The sequence below is a fragment of the Neolamprologus brichardi genome, chromosome 5 (genome assembly GCF_056152115.1).
Source record: "Neolamprologus brichardi isolate AB-2024 chromosome 5, ASM5615211v1, whole genome shotgun sequence".
Classification (NCBI taxonomy): domain Eukaryota; kingdom Metazoa; phylum Chordata; class Actinopteri; order Cichliformes; family Cichlidae; genus Neolamprologus; species Neolamprologus brichardi.
Window position 1 is genome coordinate 19,682,501 of NC_142108.1, and position 17,248 is coordinate 19,699,748.

General features: G+C 38.9%; 2 protein-coding genes across 2 annotated transcripts; one reads left to right on the forward strand and one right to left on the reverse strand.

Annotated features, from left to right (window-relative positions):
• Positions 1-1,419: 1,419 nt before the first annotated feature.
• edem1 (ER degradation enhancer, mannosidase alpha-like 1) lies at positions 1,420-11,085 on the forward strand. The gene is made up of 12 exons (XM_006783145.3): positions 1,420-2,029; positions 4,105-4,177; positions 4,853-4,956; positions 5,254-5,425; positions 5,573-5,756; positions 5,893-6,067; positions 6,377-6,497; positions 7,049-7,219; positions 7,310-7,383; positions 7,518-7,614; positions 9,312-9,497; positions 9,588-11,085. Exons 1-12 carry the CDS (start codon positions 1,566-1,568, stop codon positions 9,675-9,677), a joined length of 1,911 nt encoding a protein of 636 aa, XP_006783208.1. The 5' UTR covers positions 1,420-1,565; the 3' UTR covers positions 9,678-11,085.
• A 2,254-nt stretch (positions 11,086-13,339) lies between these two features.
• On the reverse strand, positions 13,340-17,080 carry gnat1 (guanine nucleotide binding protein (G protein), alpha transducing activity polypeptide 1). The gene is made up of 9 exons (XM_006783144.2): positions 16,834-17,080; positions 15,760-15,802; positions 15,529-15,670; positions 15,276-15,433; positions 15,047-15,175; positions 14,811-14,940; positions 14,568-14,721; positions 14,267-14,483; positions 13,340-14,169 (listed from the first exon to the last, which is right to left on the reverse strand). Exons 1-8 carry the CDS (start codon positions 16,937-16,939, stop codon positions 14,293-14,295), a joined length of 1,053 nt encoding a protein of 350 aa, XP_006783207.1. The 5' UTR covers positions 16,940-17,080; the 3' UTR covers positions 13,340-14,169; positions 14,267-14,292.
• Positions 17,081-17,248: the final 168 nt, after the last annotated feature.

A 17,248-nucleotide genomic window follows, 5' to 3' on the forward strand; every position in this document is an offset into this window, starting at 1 on the left:
TACTACGTTCCTGTGGCTGCAAAACTATTCCTAGTTATCACCTGCCAATAGGTGATAACAACATTTTGGCAGTTGGTGTAGGGTTTTTGACTTTTGTCAAACGTAGTGCTGCGCAGGGTTAGGGTCTTATCTATCTGAAGGACATTGTTCCAGAAATCTTGTGTTTTGTTCAGCTGTAATGTTGCAAACCTAGGTCATGGGAACCCTTATAAACAAACCTTATTTGTTCCGTCTTTTTTTTTTTTTTAAATTGTACTGTCATGAACTTTTATATTTGAGATCATAACTGAGTACTGCAGAGTCTGATGTGTCTTTTGCAGTTTCTCTTGGCGTTATATCGGTTGGGTGAATTTGCGTGAGATTATTTGGAAATGATCTTCAGCAACAGTTACTTCTTTAACATTATTGTTGATTAATTTCTTTATGTTTGTTAGTCTGCCAAATCAATCAATGTACTTGCCAAAACCTTTGCTTTAATAGAGGTGCTCACACTTTCTAATGATCAGTTAAACAAGTGCATTTGATTCTGAACACCTTGTTGATACTTTCCCTCCTATGGAAGCAGTAAGGGTGTATTTATTTACTTATTCACACACTGCTTCTGCATTTTGGTTTAGTTTTTGTGAAAAAAATAATGACATAATGTAATATTGCATGTTTTGAAATTCATCTGAGGTTGTATTGACCCAGTTTAAAGAACTGCTAAGGAGCAGTTTTTCATTATTGTTATTATTATATTCTAATATGTAAAACCTCAGGATATACTTTTCTTTTTTTGCCATGTCTACATACCAGAAAGCTCTACACAGCTGTTATCAATTACCTAGCCTATTATACCTGTGATCAGATCTATATTAGGTGACCCTTGGTAGGGTTTACAGGTCAACATACTCACTTAGTGTAGTAATACAGTAAAATCAGGTACAAGCTCCTACATACGGTCCAAGCCGTGCATATGTATGGTTGTATGCATATAGTAATTACTCAGTATTATTGTTGTGGTTGAGTTGCTCTGCAGCTCGTCTTCAGCGGATAAGTCAGAACAGCTTTATTTATTTATTTTTTTTACCATTTAATTACGATAATGTTCTAATCGATGGCTTCTTAACCAATAAAAAGAGCGTATTAATTCTTGGGCTCTTTGAAAGCATTTAAAGATATAGAACAAAATGTTCACTTTTTCCCCTTTTTTTCAATACATTTACATTTAACTGACCTTTCCAACTTTACATCTTTCGAAATGTAAATAATTTCTCGGTTTGAAAACTAAATGTTTCACTCTTGTGGCTCTTTCTTATTGGCGCACAAATCTGAAATGCCACGAAACGCACCGTCGAGATTGACATCTCTACGACCAATCACTAGCAGAACCCGCTGACACGACACCAATCACCTATCAGGATGTGGGAGGAGCTGGTTTGTTGACAGGAAATGCGAGGCGGACTCACTTCCACAACCCCTTCTCGCCTGTGGTTCAGCCGGACAAACAGCGGGGCTGACAGTTGGTCATCCCTCTGAGGTATGTGGACTTAAACTATGCGTTTCAAGACCGACGCGGGGCAAAGATGCAATGGAGGTCAATACTTGTTGGTCTTGTCGTATTGAGACTGTCTCTCAGCTGCATGCTGTGGCTAGCTTTCGGACTGGGACCTAGCTGGGGGTTCAACTTCCATCTCGGTTTCAATTTGCACAAACTGGACTTGTTGTTCAGGGAGGAAAAGGAGACCGAGCCGCGAGATAACTCGTGGTCTGAACGAATACACGGACCCAGATATGAAGAGACGGAGACCACCTGTGCGTCGGCGGGAGAGGAGTCCCCAAAGAGGTCCTACCTGAGCTTCTTCGATGGCAACAAGGACGAGTACGTGCGGAGATACAGCTTTTTCCCGGACACACTAAAGGCCAAAATGAAAGACATGGCCAAAGAAATGTTCTACTTCGGATATGACAATTATATGAAATATGCCTTTCCCGAGGACGAGCTGAATCCAATTGACTGTGAAGGGAGGGGTCCAGACGTGCAAAACCCGTGAGTCATTCACTGTTGCCCCGATTACCTGAACTGACTGGACCTGCTACCGTGAAATGCAGTTCACGCTTCCAGGCGCTCAGTGATCTTAACTGTCTTCTGCACATTGCAGTTTGCATGCAGTTGTAATCAAATTGGCTTGTAGTAAAATGTCGCTGCTCTCTGTGCTGCCTACCGGTAATCACTCAAGAACGGGTCAGGGTTTACAAATGGGAACCGGAGGAGAGTTCAAACCATGTTTTCTCTAAATAGAAAGCGTTTACATAATTCTTATAATTTTGTGGCAATGCCAGCCTAGGTCAGATGACTCCTACTGAACAGTCCTGTACTTTCCAAGCTTAAAGAGTCTTGACAGGGATCCTGTGGGTTTCTGTGAAGTATAGCCTGTTTTTCTTCATAACTTATTCAAAATTATGAAATCAAATGATTCTAAGCAAATGTATAGTTTAAGAAAAACAGAGTAAAACAACTATTTTACTATCATGTTTGTCTTGAATTAATCAGTAAGTGTTATTTCCAAGGTTGGGTGACGTATACTTGTTTGTTTTCTGACAAAGCCTCTAGATCCTGGAGAGATTTAGTCTACAGTCTTGTTTCCCCAAAACTGAGTCTGATACTGAGCAAAAAGCTCCAAAGCCTGCTATAGTTTTCCAAATCATTTAAACTTTGTTTAATTAAAAATGGTACAATGATAAAACATAAATGGTCAAACTGAAAAAATCTTTTGGCACAGAAGTAAGATCAGCACAGTCTGGCAACACCTCTTCTTTAAATAAAGCTAGGCAAGCATATGTGACACGAGGGAGCTCAGCTGTTGGCATTTTTAAAATGCAAGGTTTTTCCCATTTTCGCTTGATATAGGATTCATTGTAGATGTTTTATTATGTGGAAAAGTTTTTCCCTGTGTGACAGGTCCAGGCTGCAGGCAGCCCATTTTTAGTACTTTACTTACTTACTGATCCATGCAGTTGTGATAACATCTGCCACTGCTGAGTCAGCAGTGCTATCCATCAGCTTTCCCTTCAGTCCCTTTAAAAGAAACAATGCTTTTCAAACTGTAACAGGTTTTCCCTTCAGCTGGAACTACACGCAGAACTACAACTAGATACGCAGATACTTCATTGTTCCCAAAGGAAATTTTGACATCTAGTAGCTTGTGAATGACAGAACATTAAACACAAAAGCCACCAAATACAGATTTGAATAGGGAAACTAGAGGAATATTATAACGGAGTAACCAAAGGTTGTGCAAAACTACAAAAGAGAATAGATGGTACCTCACTAATGAGAGCTGTCCCTGTTGTAAGATATGCAACTAGTATGATGTGTGAGGTATGCTAAAGTGTAGGTAGTGCAAAGGGTGATCCCCATACAAAAACATTACAGGATGCATTCACAGTGCAAGAATTATTACCACTGTAAAGAAAACTGTCAGAAAACTGGACAAAAAGTGTAAATGTGTCTGTGCATAAAACTGATATAGCCAATATCAAGACTATCTGATGCAGAAAATTATGCTGATAAGTCAGCATCTCTGGCTCCTTTCCTCTTCTGTGATGCGTTCAAGAGCTTTATGGTTCAAGGCAGAATAGATTTCCTCAATCTGTCAGTTGTATCAGAAAAAGTTCTGAGATATATCACTAACATTAAGATAATTTTTTTTGTGAGTGTGTGTGTGTGTGTGGGGGGGACTTTCTCTTCTCAAGTGTTTTCTAAGACAAGAAGGGATTTTATAATTTTTAATGGCTAGTTCCTTTTCATCACACCAAAATAATCAATGATTATCTGCAAATTATTTTATAATTAATAATTGTGAGTTGCCCTGTTGTGAGTTGCACTGATACATAAGTATTCATGTTTTAATACCCTCTTATCAGTCCTACACTGTTTATGTTGTCAAATCAGAAGAGAAATCCTTACTTAATGGGGAGACTTGTTCTCATATGCAGTGATAAAACTGTGAATATCACTTTGTTGTTGGATTTAAAGTGCGCTTTAAATTTTTAAAGATCAGTATAATGTATGTCTCCCACTTGTGTTTGAAACCACAGTCTGTTTCACTTCTTTTATTTCAGATCAAATATCAACATAAATGATGTCTTGGGGAACTATTCCCTTACTCTCATTGACACCTTGGACACTCTGTTGGTAGGTTGTTTATTTACTGCCCTGCTTGCACTGCATTAAAGCAATGGTGACTGGTACTTCCTCTGTGAGTTGTGGGTTTTTCGTTTCCTTTTTTTTTTTTTTGGCTTAGTTTTATATTTTAGACATAATACCAGCTTGAACATGAATAAAGTGAAGATGTTCACATATCTTTACCTAAATACTTTCCTTAAATCAGCCTCCAATTCCAGTTTTGGCATTTCTTTGTTTTAAACATCAATTAAATCTTTTTTTTTTTTTTTTTTAATTAAAACTGCTGTCACTTCCCATTTATATAATTTAAAGACCATTCTATCATCAATGCAAAACAATTATTTAGTCTTGCAGTGATTTTTTTCTTCTTCTTCCCATAACAAATACAGTCTTTAGCCAATTTCTCCAGTCTCTCACACTGGGAGCTTCTGGTTTAATCCAAGGCGATGTCGTTGTATTTTTTTCCAATCAGTATTATAATTCAAAGTAAATATACGAGTTTCTCTGCTCGGCACTACATTCAGAACAACGTTGTTAGCACTTCTTCTGTAAGTTGTGGGTTTTCTGCCAAGCTTATAAGTTCCCCTGCATGAAGCCAGGTGCAAGTGTTACCGTGTCAGTCTTAAAACTGACAGCTGATTGTTGATTTACTGTGCTTATACAGTATGTGGTTTTTCTCACCAGGTGCTCGGCAACGTGTCAGAGTTTCAAAGAGCCGTCAAACTGGTTATAGATACTGTATCTTTTGACAAGGACTCAACTGTGCAAGTTTTTGAGGCAAACATCAGGTACATGTGAATGTGTGCGTGAATGGGTGGATGACTGGATGTGTAAAGCGCTTTGGGGTCCTTAGGGACTAGTAAAGCGCTATACAAATACAGGCCATTTACCATTACATATGTCACTATTTTCAGAGTCTGTAGGAATCAAAATATGTCAGTGTACACATTTTTAAAGCAAAACATTTGATATGATGACTCATGTAACGCTTATCATGATAATTGCTTTCAATAAGCTTTTAAATATCTGGTTATGTGTAGAACTCCGGTGTTATATTTCTTTCTTCTTCTTTTTTTAAACTGAAGGATCTTGGGAAGCCTTATTTCAGCACACATTCTGCTGACTGACCCAAAACATCCTTTTGGCAATGTGGGCTTTGAAGGTTACGATAATGAGCTGCTACATTTGGCTCATGACTTGGCTGTGCGTTTGCTGCCAGCCTTTGAGAACACCAGCACAGGCATTCCCTACCCCAGGGTGAGTGAGACTGTTGTGACCACAAATTAGAGGTATATATTCTTTCGATCTTGCTTTGCAGCACACACCTTAGTTATCATGTGAGCAGAAATTGTCATTGGTCACTGTAAATGCACTAGATTTGATTTGTTTGTATCTTTATCACAGGTGAACCTGAAGAACGGAGTTCCCCCTGACAGTGTGAATGAGACCTGCACTGCAGGAGCCGGTTCCTTGCTGGTGGAGTTTGGAATTTTGAGCCGCTTAATTGGGGATTCGACATTTGAGTGGGTAGCTAGACGAGCTGTCAGAGCCCTGTGGAACCTGAGGAGCAACGAAACCGGTCTTTTGGGTATGTATGATGTTTAGTACAGCGTAAAGACTTCCCCTGGCAACTTTCTTTTTGTTTTTTCATTTTTTTTCTGTTTATTTGCTGAAATTATATGGCCACACAATGTGAATATAAACTTAAATTTCTCTTTTTTTAGGCAATGTAGTTAATATTCAAACAGGCCAGTGGGTTGGCAAGCAGAGTGGTCTTGGAGCTGGTATGGACTCCTTCTATGAGTACTTGCTTAAGTCTTACATCCTCTTTGGAGAAAAAGAGGACTACCGTATGTTTACAGCTGCTTATGAAAGCATCCAGAATCACATGAGACGAGGGTGAGTTCAGCAGTAAAGAAATGTGACACAGCAGCATTGCACAGCTTCACTGGGTTGCAAATGAAATGTGAAATGAATCCCAGCTATGTAAATCAGTCACTGTCGGATTAAACAAGCAAAGAGGAAATAAAACTGCTGATGGTTTTTGGTTTTAGTTTCGTACTAAAGGAAACTTCAGGAAGGAAGGAAAACTAGATTCAGAAACTTAAAGCCGTCATGAGACTTAACAGCAGCGTATAAAATCACAATTTCACTGTGATTTCATTTAGAGGCATAGGGATTACATATTATTTGTGTTTTTTTTTCCAGGAGAGAGTCGTGCAATGAAGGAGAAGGTGACCCACCTCTCTATGTTAATGTGAACATGTTCAGCGGTGAGATAATGAACACCTGGATTGACTCACTTCAGGCTTTCTTTCCTGGCCTTCAGGTGAGGATTATAGTGGCAGCTGTGAGTAGAACGTGACCGAGGTATCGGCCTATATTGTCTGTTTCCTGATCTATTTGTATTGGCATGTAAAACAGTTCTTAAATGAAAATTAAAAATGTTTTAAAAAATGGTCTTTAACCATGTTATGAGGGTTGATGTTGCATGGTTTGTCCACCAGAGGGCACTTTGCAACCTGCCTGGCAACTAATCCTCTCTGAGTCAGTAATACTTATTATGCTATTAAAACAAGATTATTTTTAAACTGCATTGTCATGTTATCCTAGTAAAGACTCACAAATAACTACACATAACACATGTTAGGGAAATTCAGTCTTCTTCTCATCTTCTTCTCTAGATTTCTCGAGAAATTTCTCTAGAAGTCTAGAATCTTTGTTTTGTGTGTCTGAAAGACAAAAATTCTCAGCTTATATATCTAATTTTTTAAATTCCCCAAATATTGATAGCAATCTAAAAAAAATCCTGTACTGTAAACAGCATGGTGTATACATTGTTTTGTTAATCTAAATTAAAGCTCTACTTCTGCCTCATAGGTGCTGAATGGCGATGTAGATGATGCCATTTGCCTGCATGCCTTCTACTATGCCATCTGGAAGCGCTTTGGAGCTCTGCCAGAAAGATACAACTGGCAGCTGCAGGCTCCCGATGTGCTTTTCTACCCTTTAAGACCAGAACTAGTAGAGTCTACTTACCTGCTGTACCAGGTAACAGTCATGGTCTTTGTTCCACAGCCTTTGGTGCTGCTGTCAGTGACTGTTACATCTCACACAAGTCTTCTTTTTTAACTTCTGCAGGCAACCAAAAATCCTTTCTATCTGCATGTTGGAATGGATATTCTACAGAGCCTTGAGAAAAATGCCAAAGTCAGGTGAGATTAAGTTTAAAGTTGTAGATGCTTTTGTCCAAGAAATAATAATAAAAAAGTACACTGTTTACTCTTTTTGAGCTTGTTAAAGCTCTTCTGTGTTTGCTTTTGGCTGAGCGGAATTGTGTTCTTTGCAGATGTGGGTATGCCACTCTCCATCATGTCGTGGATAAATCCAAAGAGGATCGCATGGAGAGCTTTTTCCTCAGCGAGACATGCAAATATCTTTATCTGGTAAGTTGCAGCTTGACCATTCAGAAAGAAGGCTATGTCTTATATGGCTATAAAATTATATGAGCACAGTAAATAGTCGAGATAGATCTTTATCCAAGTTATTGCAAGAGATGGTACTTTTGGTTGCTCCCTTATTTCCCCAGAGGGCGCTACACAGGGTGGATCCGCATGTTTGATTTGGCACAGGTTTAATACCGGATGCCCTTCCTGATGCAGCCCTCCCATTTTTCCCGGCTTGGGACTGGCAGTGGGAGTACACTACCAGTTGCTTTAGATTTCTGCACTGAATCCACACCATAGGTACATCATAGCCGCAAATCCCTCTTAAACCCTGTTACGTGACCTAATGTGCACGTACATGGAAATGTAACTTACATGTCATGTTGACACATTGTGCAAGTATTGTGTTCACAGAGTTTCAACTACTATTTTACCACAGTTGAATTTATCATTGAGAGAATAATAACAATCGCCTCAATATATAAATATTTAAAGATGTCTGCAAATTCCTGGAGGGACATTGCTGAACCTATTGGGAATGTACAAATAAGTGGAAAAACTTAAGGGGCAAGTATGTTTGCACCCAAAATGACACACACAAAGAAACAAAAACCCAATGACCACAACAAAGAGTAAGGACGCAGAAGGGAAAAAGTTGCAGATTTTACTTGTCTCTATTGTGGCTGGCAGTGCATATAAAACTCCAGGACACAACCACAAGGTCATTAATGTGTAACACACACACAACCATGAATGCTGGCAACAGAGTCAGCTACTTGTGTAGTTTACGTCATAGACTCTTCAAAATGTAACGAGAAGTCTAAATCACCTGTAGCTTGTGGCCCCCTGAAGCTGTGCGTGTATGTTCTCCTGATTCTAAGGTGTGCTGCCTGCCCGCCCTGGCCTCATGTTCCACTTAATGATCAGTTTGTCTCAGCATTTCAAATCCTCTTTGTCAAACTGTCTTGCTTTCACATACCATGACCACGTGCAGTGATTTACTGTCCTACGTGGCTAAAAGATTGATTTTCTAAGCCAGTGTACTCACAGTGCCGTTCCAAGCCTGGATAAATGGGGAGGGTTGTGTGGGGAACAGCATTTTAGACAAAGTTAGAGAGGCAAGGGTTAGATGGTCTGGACATGTGGAAATCACAAATCAAATCTGCCTTCTCAGATATAGAGCAATGTCTCAAATTGATATGATAACATGATATGACAGCAGTAGACAGTCAAGGTATGTCTTTATCATCTGTCTTAAAAAGGTTATTTTAGCTCATTTTCGCCCTCACTGCTCCTTGTAAGCAGAAGGTTTGAAATACTATCATTGTACTTACTAGAACTGGAGTATAGACTAGAGTATAAACTCCTCTGTGAGCCACATCTTTTTGTGATACAAAGAAAATTTAAAATGCTCCAGATGGCACCAAGAAAAAATGTCACTGACGTCCAGTTCACTGACTTGAATTAGCCGAGATAAGGACTTGCAAGCAGCTGGGACCCACATGTTGCCCAAAATGACCATGCCCAGTTACAGCATCATCTTTGTTATGCTGTTTAAATGGGTAAGTATTGAATGGACATATTAACTGTGGGGACCAAAACCATTGAGGTTTCCATGAGGTATGAGCCAGGTGTTAGTACTGATGTCCTACCTGTCTTCATACTGTATAAATAAAAACCTCTCCTATGCATTGCAGCTGTTTGATGAAGACAACCCACTTCACAAATCTGATAACAAGTACATCTTCACAACCGAGGGTCATGTTGTGCCTATAGACAAACGCTTCAGGGAGAAACAATGGAATGATGACTTTCCATGTGAGGAGGGAGCACTGACAGAAAGAGAGCCAGTCAACCAGCCTGCTCCAAGAAACATCAGCAATGTAAGGCCATCTTCCTGTCGAATCTAGGTCACTGTTCTCACATTACAAATATTTCAACAGTAATTGTTTTCTTTTTAAAACTGTCTGCAGTGTAATAGGATCCCAGAGGAGCGACGGTACACTCTCCCATTAAAGAGCATCTACATGAGGCAAATAGATCACATGGTGGGACTTTTTTGAGTGATGGGATGGATGTAATGACATTGGCAGGAGCAGGCCTTTATTGCACAGATGAACTGACCACTTGTTGGTTAAAATCCTCTTCCTGTCTGTTCTGCTGCTCGGGAAACTCACACTAAAGTAATCCTGAGAAAGCAATTTAATTAAATTAAGTTTTTTCTGTTTTGCTGGATGAAAATGTTGCCAGACTTTTTCTGTGAGAAGATGAGGATTCATCCTTCGTTGCATTTTGGCAGGCAAATCATTGAAAAAGTGGTGAATAACTGTTGTGTTCTTATGGAACAAAAAAAAAATGTCTGTTCAGGTATGAATGTGTGTGATTATGTTTGTGGATGCACATTTGAATTTTCAGCTGAGCTGGGAATCATAATGCTGTGTTAATGGGAACAGTGCCATCTACATGAAAATGCATAGCCTATAAAAACACTCAACTTAACAAAAGTCTCTCTAAACATGAGGATATGGTGCCTCCTTGCAGGTGATTCACACTAGATCAGTGCTTCTACATAAGGGCTGTATATTAACAGATGATAATAACAGGTACGAACTGTCAAATCCAGAGGCTGCGTTAGATCGTGGTCATAGGAATGTCGTTTTTTTTTGTACACCTGAGGCTGGTTTGCAAAAGAGTCTAAACTATTGCCACTATGAATTTTTTTTTTCTTAAACCGCACTAGCCATATTGCAAGGATTTTAAACTGTCTTCTGTCTTAGTTGTGTTTGCACATCACATCAAACCTCAGTATCCAGGGAGTTACAGACAACTGCCTCCTGCTTGTTAGCTGTTAATTAATTTCTGATTAGTATTGAGCTAAACATTGATCTCTCAGGCTTCTAGCTACTCAATGTCTTACAAAGAACAGAGCAGCGCCACAACTGTATGAGCGGGAGATTAATGACGACTCTTTAAAGTGCCTTCAATTTGTCTTCGTTTCTCTGGATGCTGTGCAATGTATATGTTAATGTTGTGAATAACTTGGCTGAAAAAAAGGCCACTGTAATGTTTTGCAAAAAGAGTCATTCCATATGTATGTACAGTTTTACACTGATTATGACATGAAGCTCTTTTTTTAGATGTAAAAAAACAAGCCATAAAATGTATTGTTTTTTTTTTCTCCCAATGATAGTTAATTTTTAAGAAGTGCAGATTGATTTTTCATCAGTTTTCTCTCAGACACGGTCAGTATACAGACTTTCCTGCAATTTAATTTCTGTTATCAGGATGATTACCACGTGGTGAGAACTCAGGGTTTAAAATAAACACATAATCAATGAATGCTTTCATAAGAAATAAAACTTTTTGAAACGTTGCCTACAATATCTCGAGATGGTGCTGGTTTTCTTGCAAATGAGTGACTACACTGAAGTACAGTTGTACTGTGAAAACTGATTTTCTTCCACAAATATAAACAGAGGATGTTGTTTTTGTTTTTTTTAATTGGCTGTGATGTTTTATTCGTGTACAGATTTAGTGTCTTTTTTTTTTCTTCCACTTTTGCCAAACATCCTGACTGTATAGTGACTGTAGTGACTGCATTACGCAATGACATTACAATATATATGTTTTATTTGTAGGAGATGGCTATTCATCTTCTTTGATAATGTGTTGCTTTATATCAGTGAAATTTAAGTTCTCTAAAGGAAATTACCCCAATCGCTTCAAAGTAATAGTTGCAGGAAATGTACACATTTATTTTCTTCCGAGGAGTTAAATGAAATGATTGATACCAGCTGATAGTCGGGACAGCACAGAATGCTAATCACAGCTGTGTCACAAACTTGTTGCTCAGAACTATCAATTGTAGCGCTTTTGCATGTTTATTCAGAGAGTTTGGAAATATGCCTTTTATTAGTTTGAGAGAACATTCATAGCTTTGCTAAAAGAGGCCACTGTACTGTTTATTAGAGCAATTATCCTACGTTTGCAGAGGGAAACAGTTTCCTTTGCTCTGTCCAAGGAGAAAAAATTACATTCTCAAGTACACTGAAGCTCAGCACATAATTTGTTTAATCAAAATGAAAACAGTCTGTTTAGTCCGTTTGTGGCTCTTATACATTAAAGGGGATCTATTAGTCTCATTTCCAGCTCCTTATTTTTATTAATGAACTCTAATAGAGTTACTTTGAATTTTTCACAGTTTGAAATAATATTGATCAAATGGCTTTGGTTCAGGCCCTCAGTTACTCCTTTTTGAAACGAGCTCTTTTACCTCCCTTCTCCCATTCTTTAGGATAACTTTCTCCTGATTAGTTGCCCCTTTAGAGCAGAAGAGACCATCAATGTCATGTTACAGGCCCAAGATGATGACACTTTTTTCCTTTTTGCCTCTCTAAACACTTGAGAATCGAGGAAAAAGGAATCTTCCCATTGAACTTTTTTGGGAATTTCCTTCCTCTTTGGAGCTAAAAAAAGGCCACCCAAACACATGAGATATCAATGGAAAGCCCCAGATGTCCTCTTTTGAGTACATCAGACTTAGTAGGGTCAAAAGATATAGACCAAAAACAAATGTCCACAGAGGACATAAATGAACAGGCTGGTTCTTAGGAGGATAAACCATCACAGTGGGTTTTAAGTCATACAATCTTAATGTGATTGAAGTGCAGAACCTTCAGCTTTAATTTAATGGGTTTTACAACGTATAGCATTAACTACTTTGGAACAAAAGCAATTTTTATTGCTTAAACAAGGATGAATTTTAAGTAACATTTTTTCCAGGCAATGGCTAGAACCCACAGACTTCTTCAGTTGCAGCTTATTTGCGGGACTTTCTACCTTCAGTTTGGCCTTCAGTAACTGAGAAAAATACTACATTTGGTTGATATCGGGTGACTGACCTGGCCGTTCAAGAATATTTCATTTCTTTGCATTGGGAAATTCTTGTCTTGCTTCTGCAGTATGCTTTGGGTCAGTACTTATTTGCACTATGAAGCACTGTCTGATCCCGATTCCACTGGCAGACATGCACGTACCATAGTATTGCCTCCACCGTGTTTGACTCATCATGTGGTGAGCTTCAAATTATGACCTTTCGTCTGTGCAGGCTCTGTAAGATGTTTTCAGGCAACGTCTAATCTTGTCTATCTGTTTTTGAGTTCTCGAGCAGATGGCTGAAATATTTTGACTTTTAATTGTTTTCTAATACATTTTAGAGCTTTTTTCTGCTGATGAAGATAGTCAATTTTTCACTTGTAACGTTTTTCCTTTTTGAGACATTTATTTTGTATTTTCGGCCTAATGATGACCTTCTTGACTTACTTTGTGATCCCTTTGGTCCTAATTTTGAGATTTCCACTGAAAATATATGAAATGCAAGTTCAACCCCTGGACTCAAGTTCAGTTCTCTCTGCTTAATTTGACAAAGCAACAAGCTTCAGTCGGACATGGAGTTGTCAGTCAATTATTCTATTTTGAGCTTCTGAAAATCTACATATAAAAAAATGTAACTGCTGAATAGTTACCGTATTTAAAAAACAGGGAGGCAAAGAATCTTCAACGCAGAGCTGTTCTTTGAACGTTTATGAAAAACTAAAGGCGGTCACTTGTAAAAATGACACGTTTCAATGATTTAAGTAAGAAATATTCAGTGAAAATAATAATTGTAAAATTTTAAACACAACACTGCAGAGTTGCTTTTCATTTGTGAAAGACTGAGAAGTACTGAGTTTTCTACAGAAGCTTTAATGAGTTTGATCAAGGAATACAATTAGTGGTTTCTGTACAGAATTGTTGGCTCAAAGGCCCAGAGTTTTAATTAACTTAAACAAATCTTTGACAAATCTATCCCTCGACATTGTTACATATCAACATGCTGTCGCCATACTTAATTAACTGTCCAACAGAAATCTGCTTAATTATATACACTGGCCATTTTCAACTATTGTAAAGAGTTAGATTTCCTAACACTTTCATGTGACTCGAGCATGTCACAGGTTCAATTTGTGACATGCTCGAGTTATGTTACAAACTGCTGTAGTGTGTTTGTACATAAAAGCCGTTTCTAGTGAAAGGTTCTGTTAAAATATCTAACAGAGGCTGAAGTGCATATGCAGGTGGTTAGGTCATCTCCTTTGCCCTTTTAGCCGTACACTGATCACTTACCGTAACACAGAGACAATGCATTAGCCGGAAATGTTTTCACATTACATGAGAAAAAAAAATCACTGTTTGCTGACAGAAGCTCCTGATGTTTTAACTACACACTGCATGCCACCCCCCCCCCCAAAGACCAGTTCAAGAGACTTGAGAGAAAATTTAGATGAACTGAAATTCAACTCATCTGAAATCTGCGCGGAAGTTTCTGAATTTGGAGCTATCTGAAAAAAAGTTCTTTGTCAAAGCTAGAACTTAATTTTGAACACAAAAAATAGATTTTTCTTGTTTGCATTCGCTGATTTGAGGATGGCCGCTTGCAGGGACAGTTTTCATCTTCAGGCCTCAGTTTGAATTGAGAAAAAGATCTGTGAAATGTGATAGGGCTCTACCAGCACCCTGGAAAAAACAAAAAACAAAACAGGAGTGAACCATAGTGACCGATGACAACAGTTCATCCTGATTATCTTTAAAATAATTTTTCTACTTTGCTCACCTTCATCTGGTTTTCTGCGTGTTTTTTTAGAAGAGACCGCAATCCTTCAGGTTTTCTTTGATGATGATGTCGGTTACGGCATCGAACACAAACTTGACGTTCTCTGTGTCGGTAGCGCAGGTCATGTGAGAGTAGATTTCTTTGACGTCCCTGCGCAGGTTCAGGTCCAAGAACTGCATTTTGATATAGTTACCAGCATCCTCATAGGTATTGGGGCCTGGGTGAGACAGTGTAATTATAAAGTTTTGCTTTTACTTTGCTTGCCACTATCTTAAATATGTATTTGAAATGATTATCGCACCATCATATTCAGGGAAACACATGCTGAGATGTGCTTTCTTGATCTTCTCGAGGAACACATCTTTCTTGTTGAGGAAGAGTACGATGGAGGTGGTGGCGAAGTAGCGGTGGTTGCAGATACTGTTAAATAAGTGCAGACTCTCGTGCATGCGATTCTGGGAGAGAAAAAATCCCAGTGAAGAGATTTTCCAAAAACATGAACCCTAATAAAAGAATATCAAGTATATAGTTTAACTTGTCATACCACTTCATCATCCTCCACCAGGACCATGTCATAGGCGCTCAGAGCAGCAATGAAGATGATACAGGTCACGCCTTCGAAACAATGGATCCACTTCTTCCTCTCTGACCTCTGACCACCCACATCAAACATTCTGCACGAGAACAGGAGCATGTTGCTTTGTTTGCCACCGTGCACACAGGAAGCCCAGCGGCTGATTTGTTTGTCTTATTCTCTTGATAAACATTGCTCCGGCTCACCTGAAATTGAGATCTTTGAAAGAAAACTGAGTTTCGATGATACCAGTGGTCTTCACTCTTGATCGCAGCACATCCTGCTCAGTGGGCACATAGCCTGGTTGGATCAGTCGCTCCAAGTCATTCAGATAGCTGCCGGGGGAAGGAGAAGAGAATAAATCAATGACACATCCTGATACAAGAGATTAAAATAATGTAGCAATGTTAAACCTGAGTAAATGTGATATCTTACTATCCAGCAGAGTCGTTGAGTTGGTACTCTGAAGCTCTGTCAAAGCATGCCTGTATGCCAGAATCTTTCCACAGACGCAGAATGATATCTGACATTTCTTTAGGCATGGTGCCTTCCTCAATGGTGTCTGCAAGATGCATGAGTTTCCTGGCATCATCCTGCATGGAGGCATGTGTGTGTTTAGTGAGCTATAAGGACCACAAAATCTGTTTAGCTTCATATGCATGTGGAAATGAGTGTCAGCAGTAGTTACCTGCTGATCAGAGTGCCCGTAGTTGATATTGAGCGTGTTCATGGCCTTCACAATGGCCATGATGGACTGCAGGGTGTTGCTGTAGATGATGGTAATGAACTCCAAGCATTCTTCAAGCGAGTAACCATCTTTGTGGATAATTCTGGTGAGAAAAATGTAGCATTAAAAAAATGCAACTTACAGTCAACTCTGAAAGAAAGTCAGCATTGCTCAGATGCAAAGTCAGCTTACTTCATCTGTTTGACAATAGTGCTTTTGCCTGATTCTCCAGCACCTGTATGGAAGAAGAACAAGAATTGAATTGTTTGAATGACATATTTATAAAAATGCTTTAATCATGTTTAAGGATCTAGGGAAAGATAAGTGGGTAATTTTGACCTTATTTTTGTGTTAATTTTGTGTTTTTTAATTACAGAAGACCTTACGGTTTTTATCAGATAAAGGAACTTCTTACTTCAGGTCTAATCTTTTCTTATCCCTGACCTACATTACTAGAGGACTCAAAAAAGCTATAAATGACGCAATATCCATGACCATTTGTCAGATAAATATACCTGACTGTAATACTGAATGACTTTCCTGAAAAATTCAGTATTTCTTTATATAGCAAAACACAGTGTAGTGTATGAAATTACTGGTTAAGCTGCTGATCAATTTAAAACTGTAAATCTTCACAGACATGACTTTTTAAAAGCACATTTCTCATTGATTTATTGACACATTGCCTAAAGTGTATTTAAAATATATTTGAGGGCTACAGCCACAGGCTGTGTTTGGGTTTTGTGGTACGGTATCTGTGTCCTTCACGGTTAAGCCCTTTGTGCTGAAGGACCTGTTGTTTCAGGATTAACAGAGGATTGGCTTGAGTGATTATCAAGGTGTCTTAGCAATTTAGGGACACAGGTGATTAGGCCTTTACATGACACAGACAAGTAACTTCTTATCAACACATAAGGTGTTTTAAAATTAGGCAATTTGGTAAGTTTTTAAGGGTTTTGGGGTAAATAAGATCTATCCATAGCAGTACTTCTATTTTATTTGTATGATTATTTGACATCAAGTATATGAAAAAAAATTGTATCAAGAAAAAAGGGAGTTTTGTATGTTTTTTCTTTGTAAACTCAAGTTTGCGAACATGCTACAGACAAAACTTTTGTGTAATACAATGTCTCTCCTACACTTTAATTAGAATTAAAAGTGCTCTAATTATCATCACCACGGGCCCTTAGATATGTATAAGCAGATATTGTTGTTTTCTACTAATGCGTCATAGCCATTTGGTTCTACCAGCTCTCCTGTCTTTACCTAGCAGCAGCAGCTTGACAGTTCTTGCATCCTTGTCGGCATCCTCCTTCAGTTTCTTCTCCAGCTCCCTGGAGCGTTTTTCCTCAGCGCTGGCTCCAGCTCCCATCCTACTTTACCCGGCGTGGGCCCCCTTTGCTCAAAGGCCAAGTGTCAAGAAAAATGGAGGCAGGTCCTAGCTGCTCGTCAACAATGTGACCGGAGCCTTCAACTGTGCAGCTGATGAGTCAACTGCGTGCTGCAAACACTGGAGAATGTTTGAGCATTTTCCTGACTTAGGAAAGGATTTTGGGCATCCTCTACCCACCTGATCAGTGGTGACCAATAGAGCACAAGGACAGGCAGAGCGAAAGGTGCAGGGGAAGACTCGGGCATACATCAGTGTAGGATCTAACCTATCTAACCTTTATGGGGATTT

Coding starts and splice junctions, on each gene's coding strand:
- edem1 (XM_006783145.3), top strand. CDS start 1,566: ATGCAATGGAGGTCAATACTTGTTGGTCTTGTCGTATTGAGACTGTCT. Junction 7,384..7,517: donor GAGAAAAATGCCAAAGTCAG/GTGAGATTAAGT, acceptor TGTTCTTTGCAG/ATGTGGGTATGCCACTCTCC. Junction 9,498..9,587: donor CTCCAAGAAACATCAGCAAT/GTAAGGCCATCT, acceptor AACTGTCTGCAG/TGTAATAGGATCCCAGAGGA.
- gnat1 (XM_006783144.2), bottom strand. CDS start 16,939: ATGGGAGCTGGAGCCAGCGCTGAGGAAAAACGCTCCAGGGAGCTGGAG. Junction 15,176..15,275: donor CTCAACGACTCTGCTGGATA/GTAAGATATCAC, acceptor TTCCCCCGGCAG/CTATCTGAATGACTTGGAGC. Junction 14,722..14,810: donor TGGTGGAGGATGATGAAGTG/GTATGACAAGTT, acceptor TTTCTCTCCCAG/AATCGCATGCACGAGAGTCT.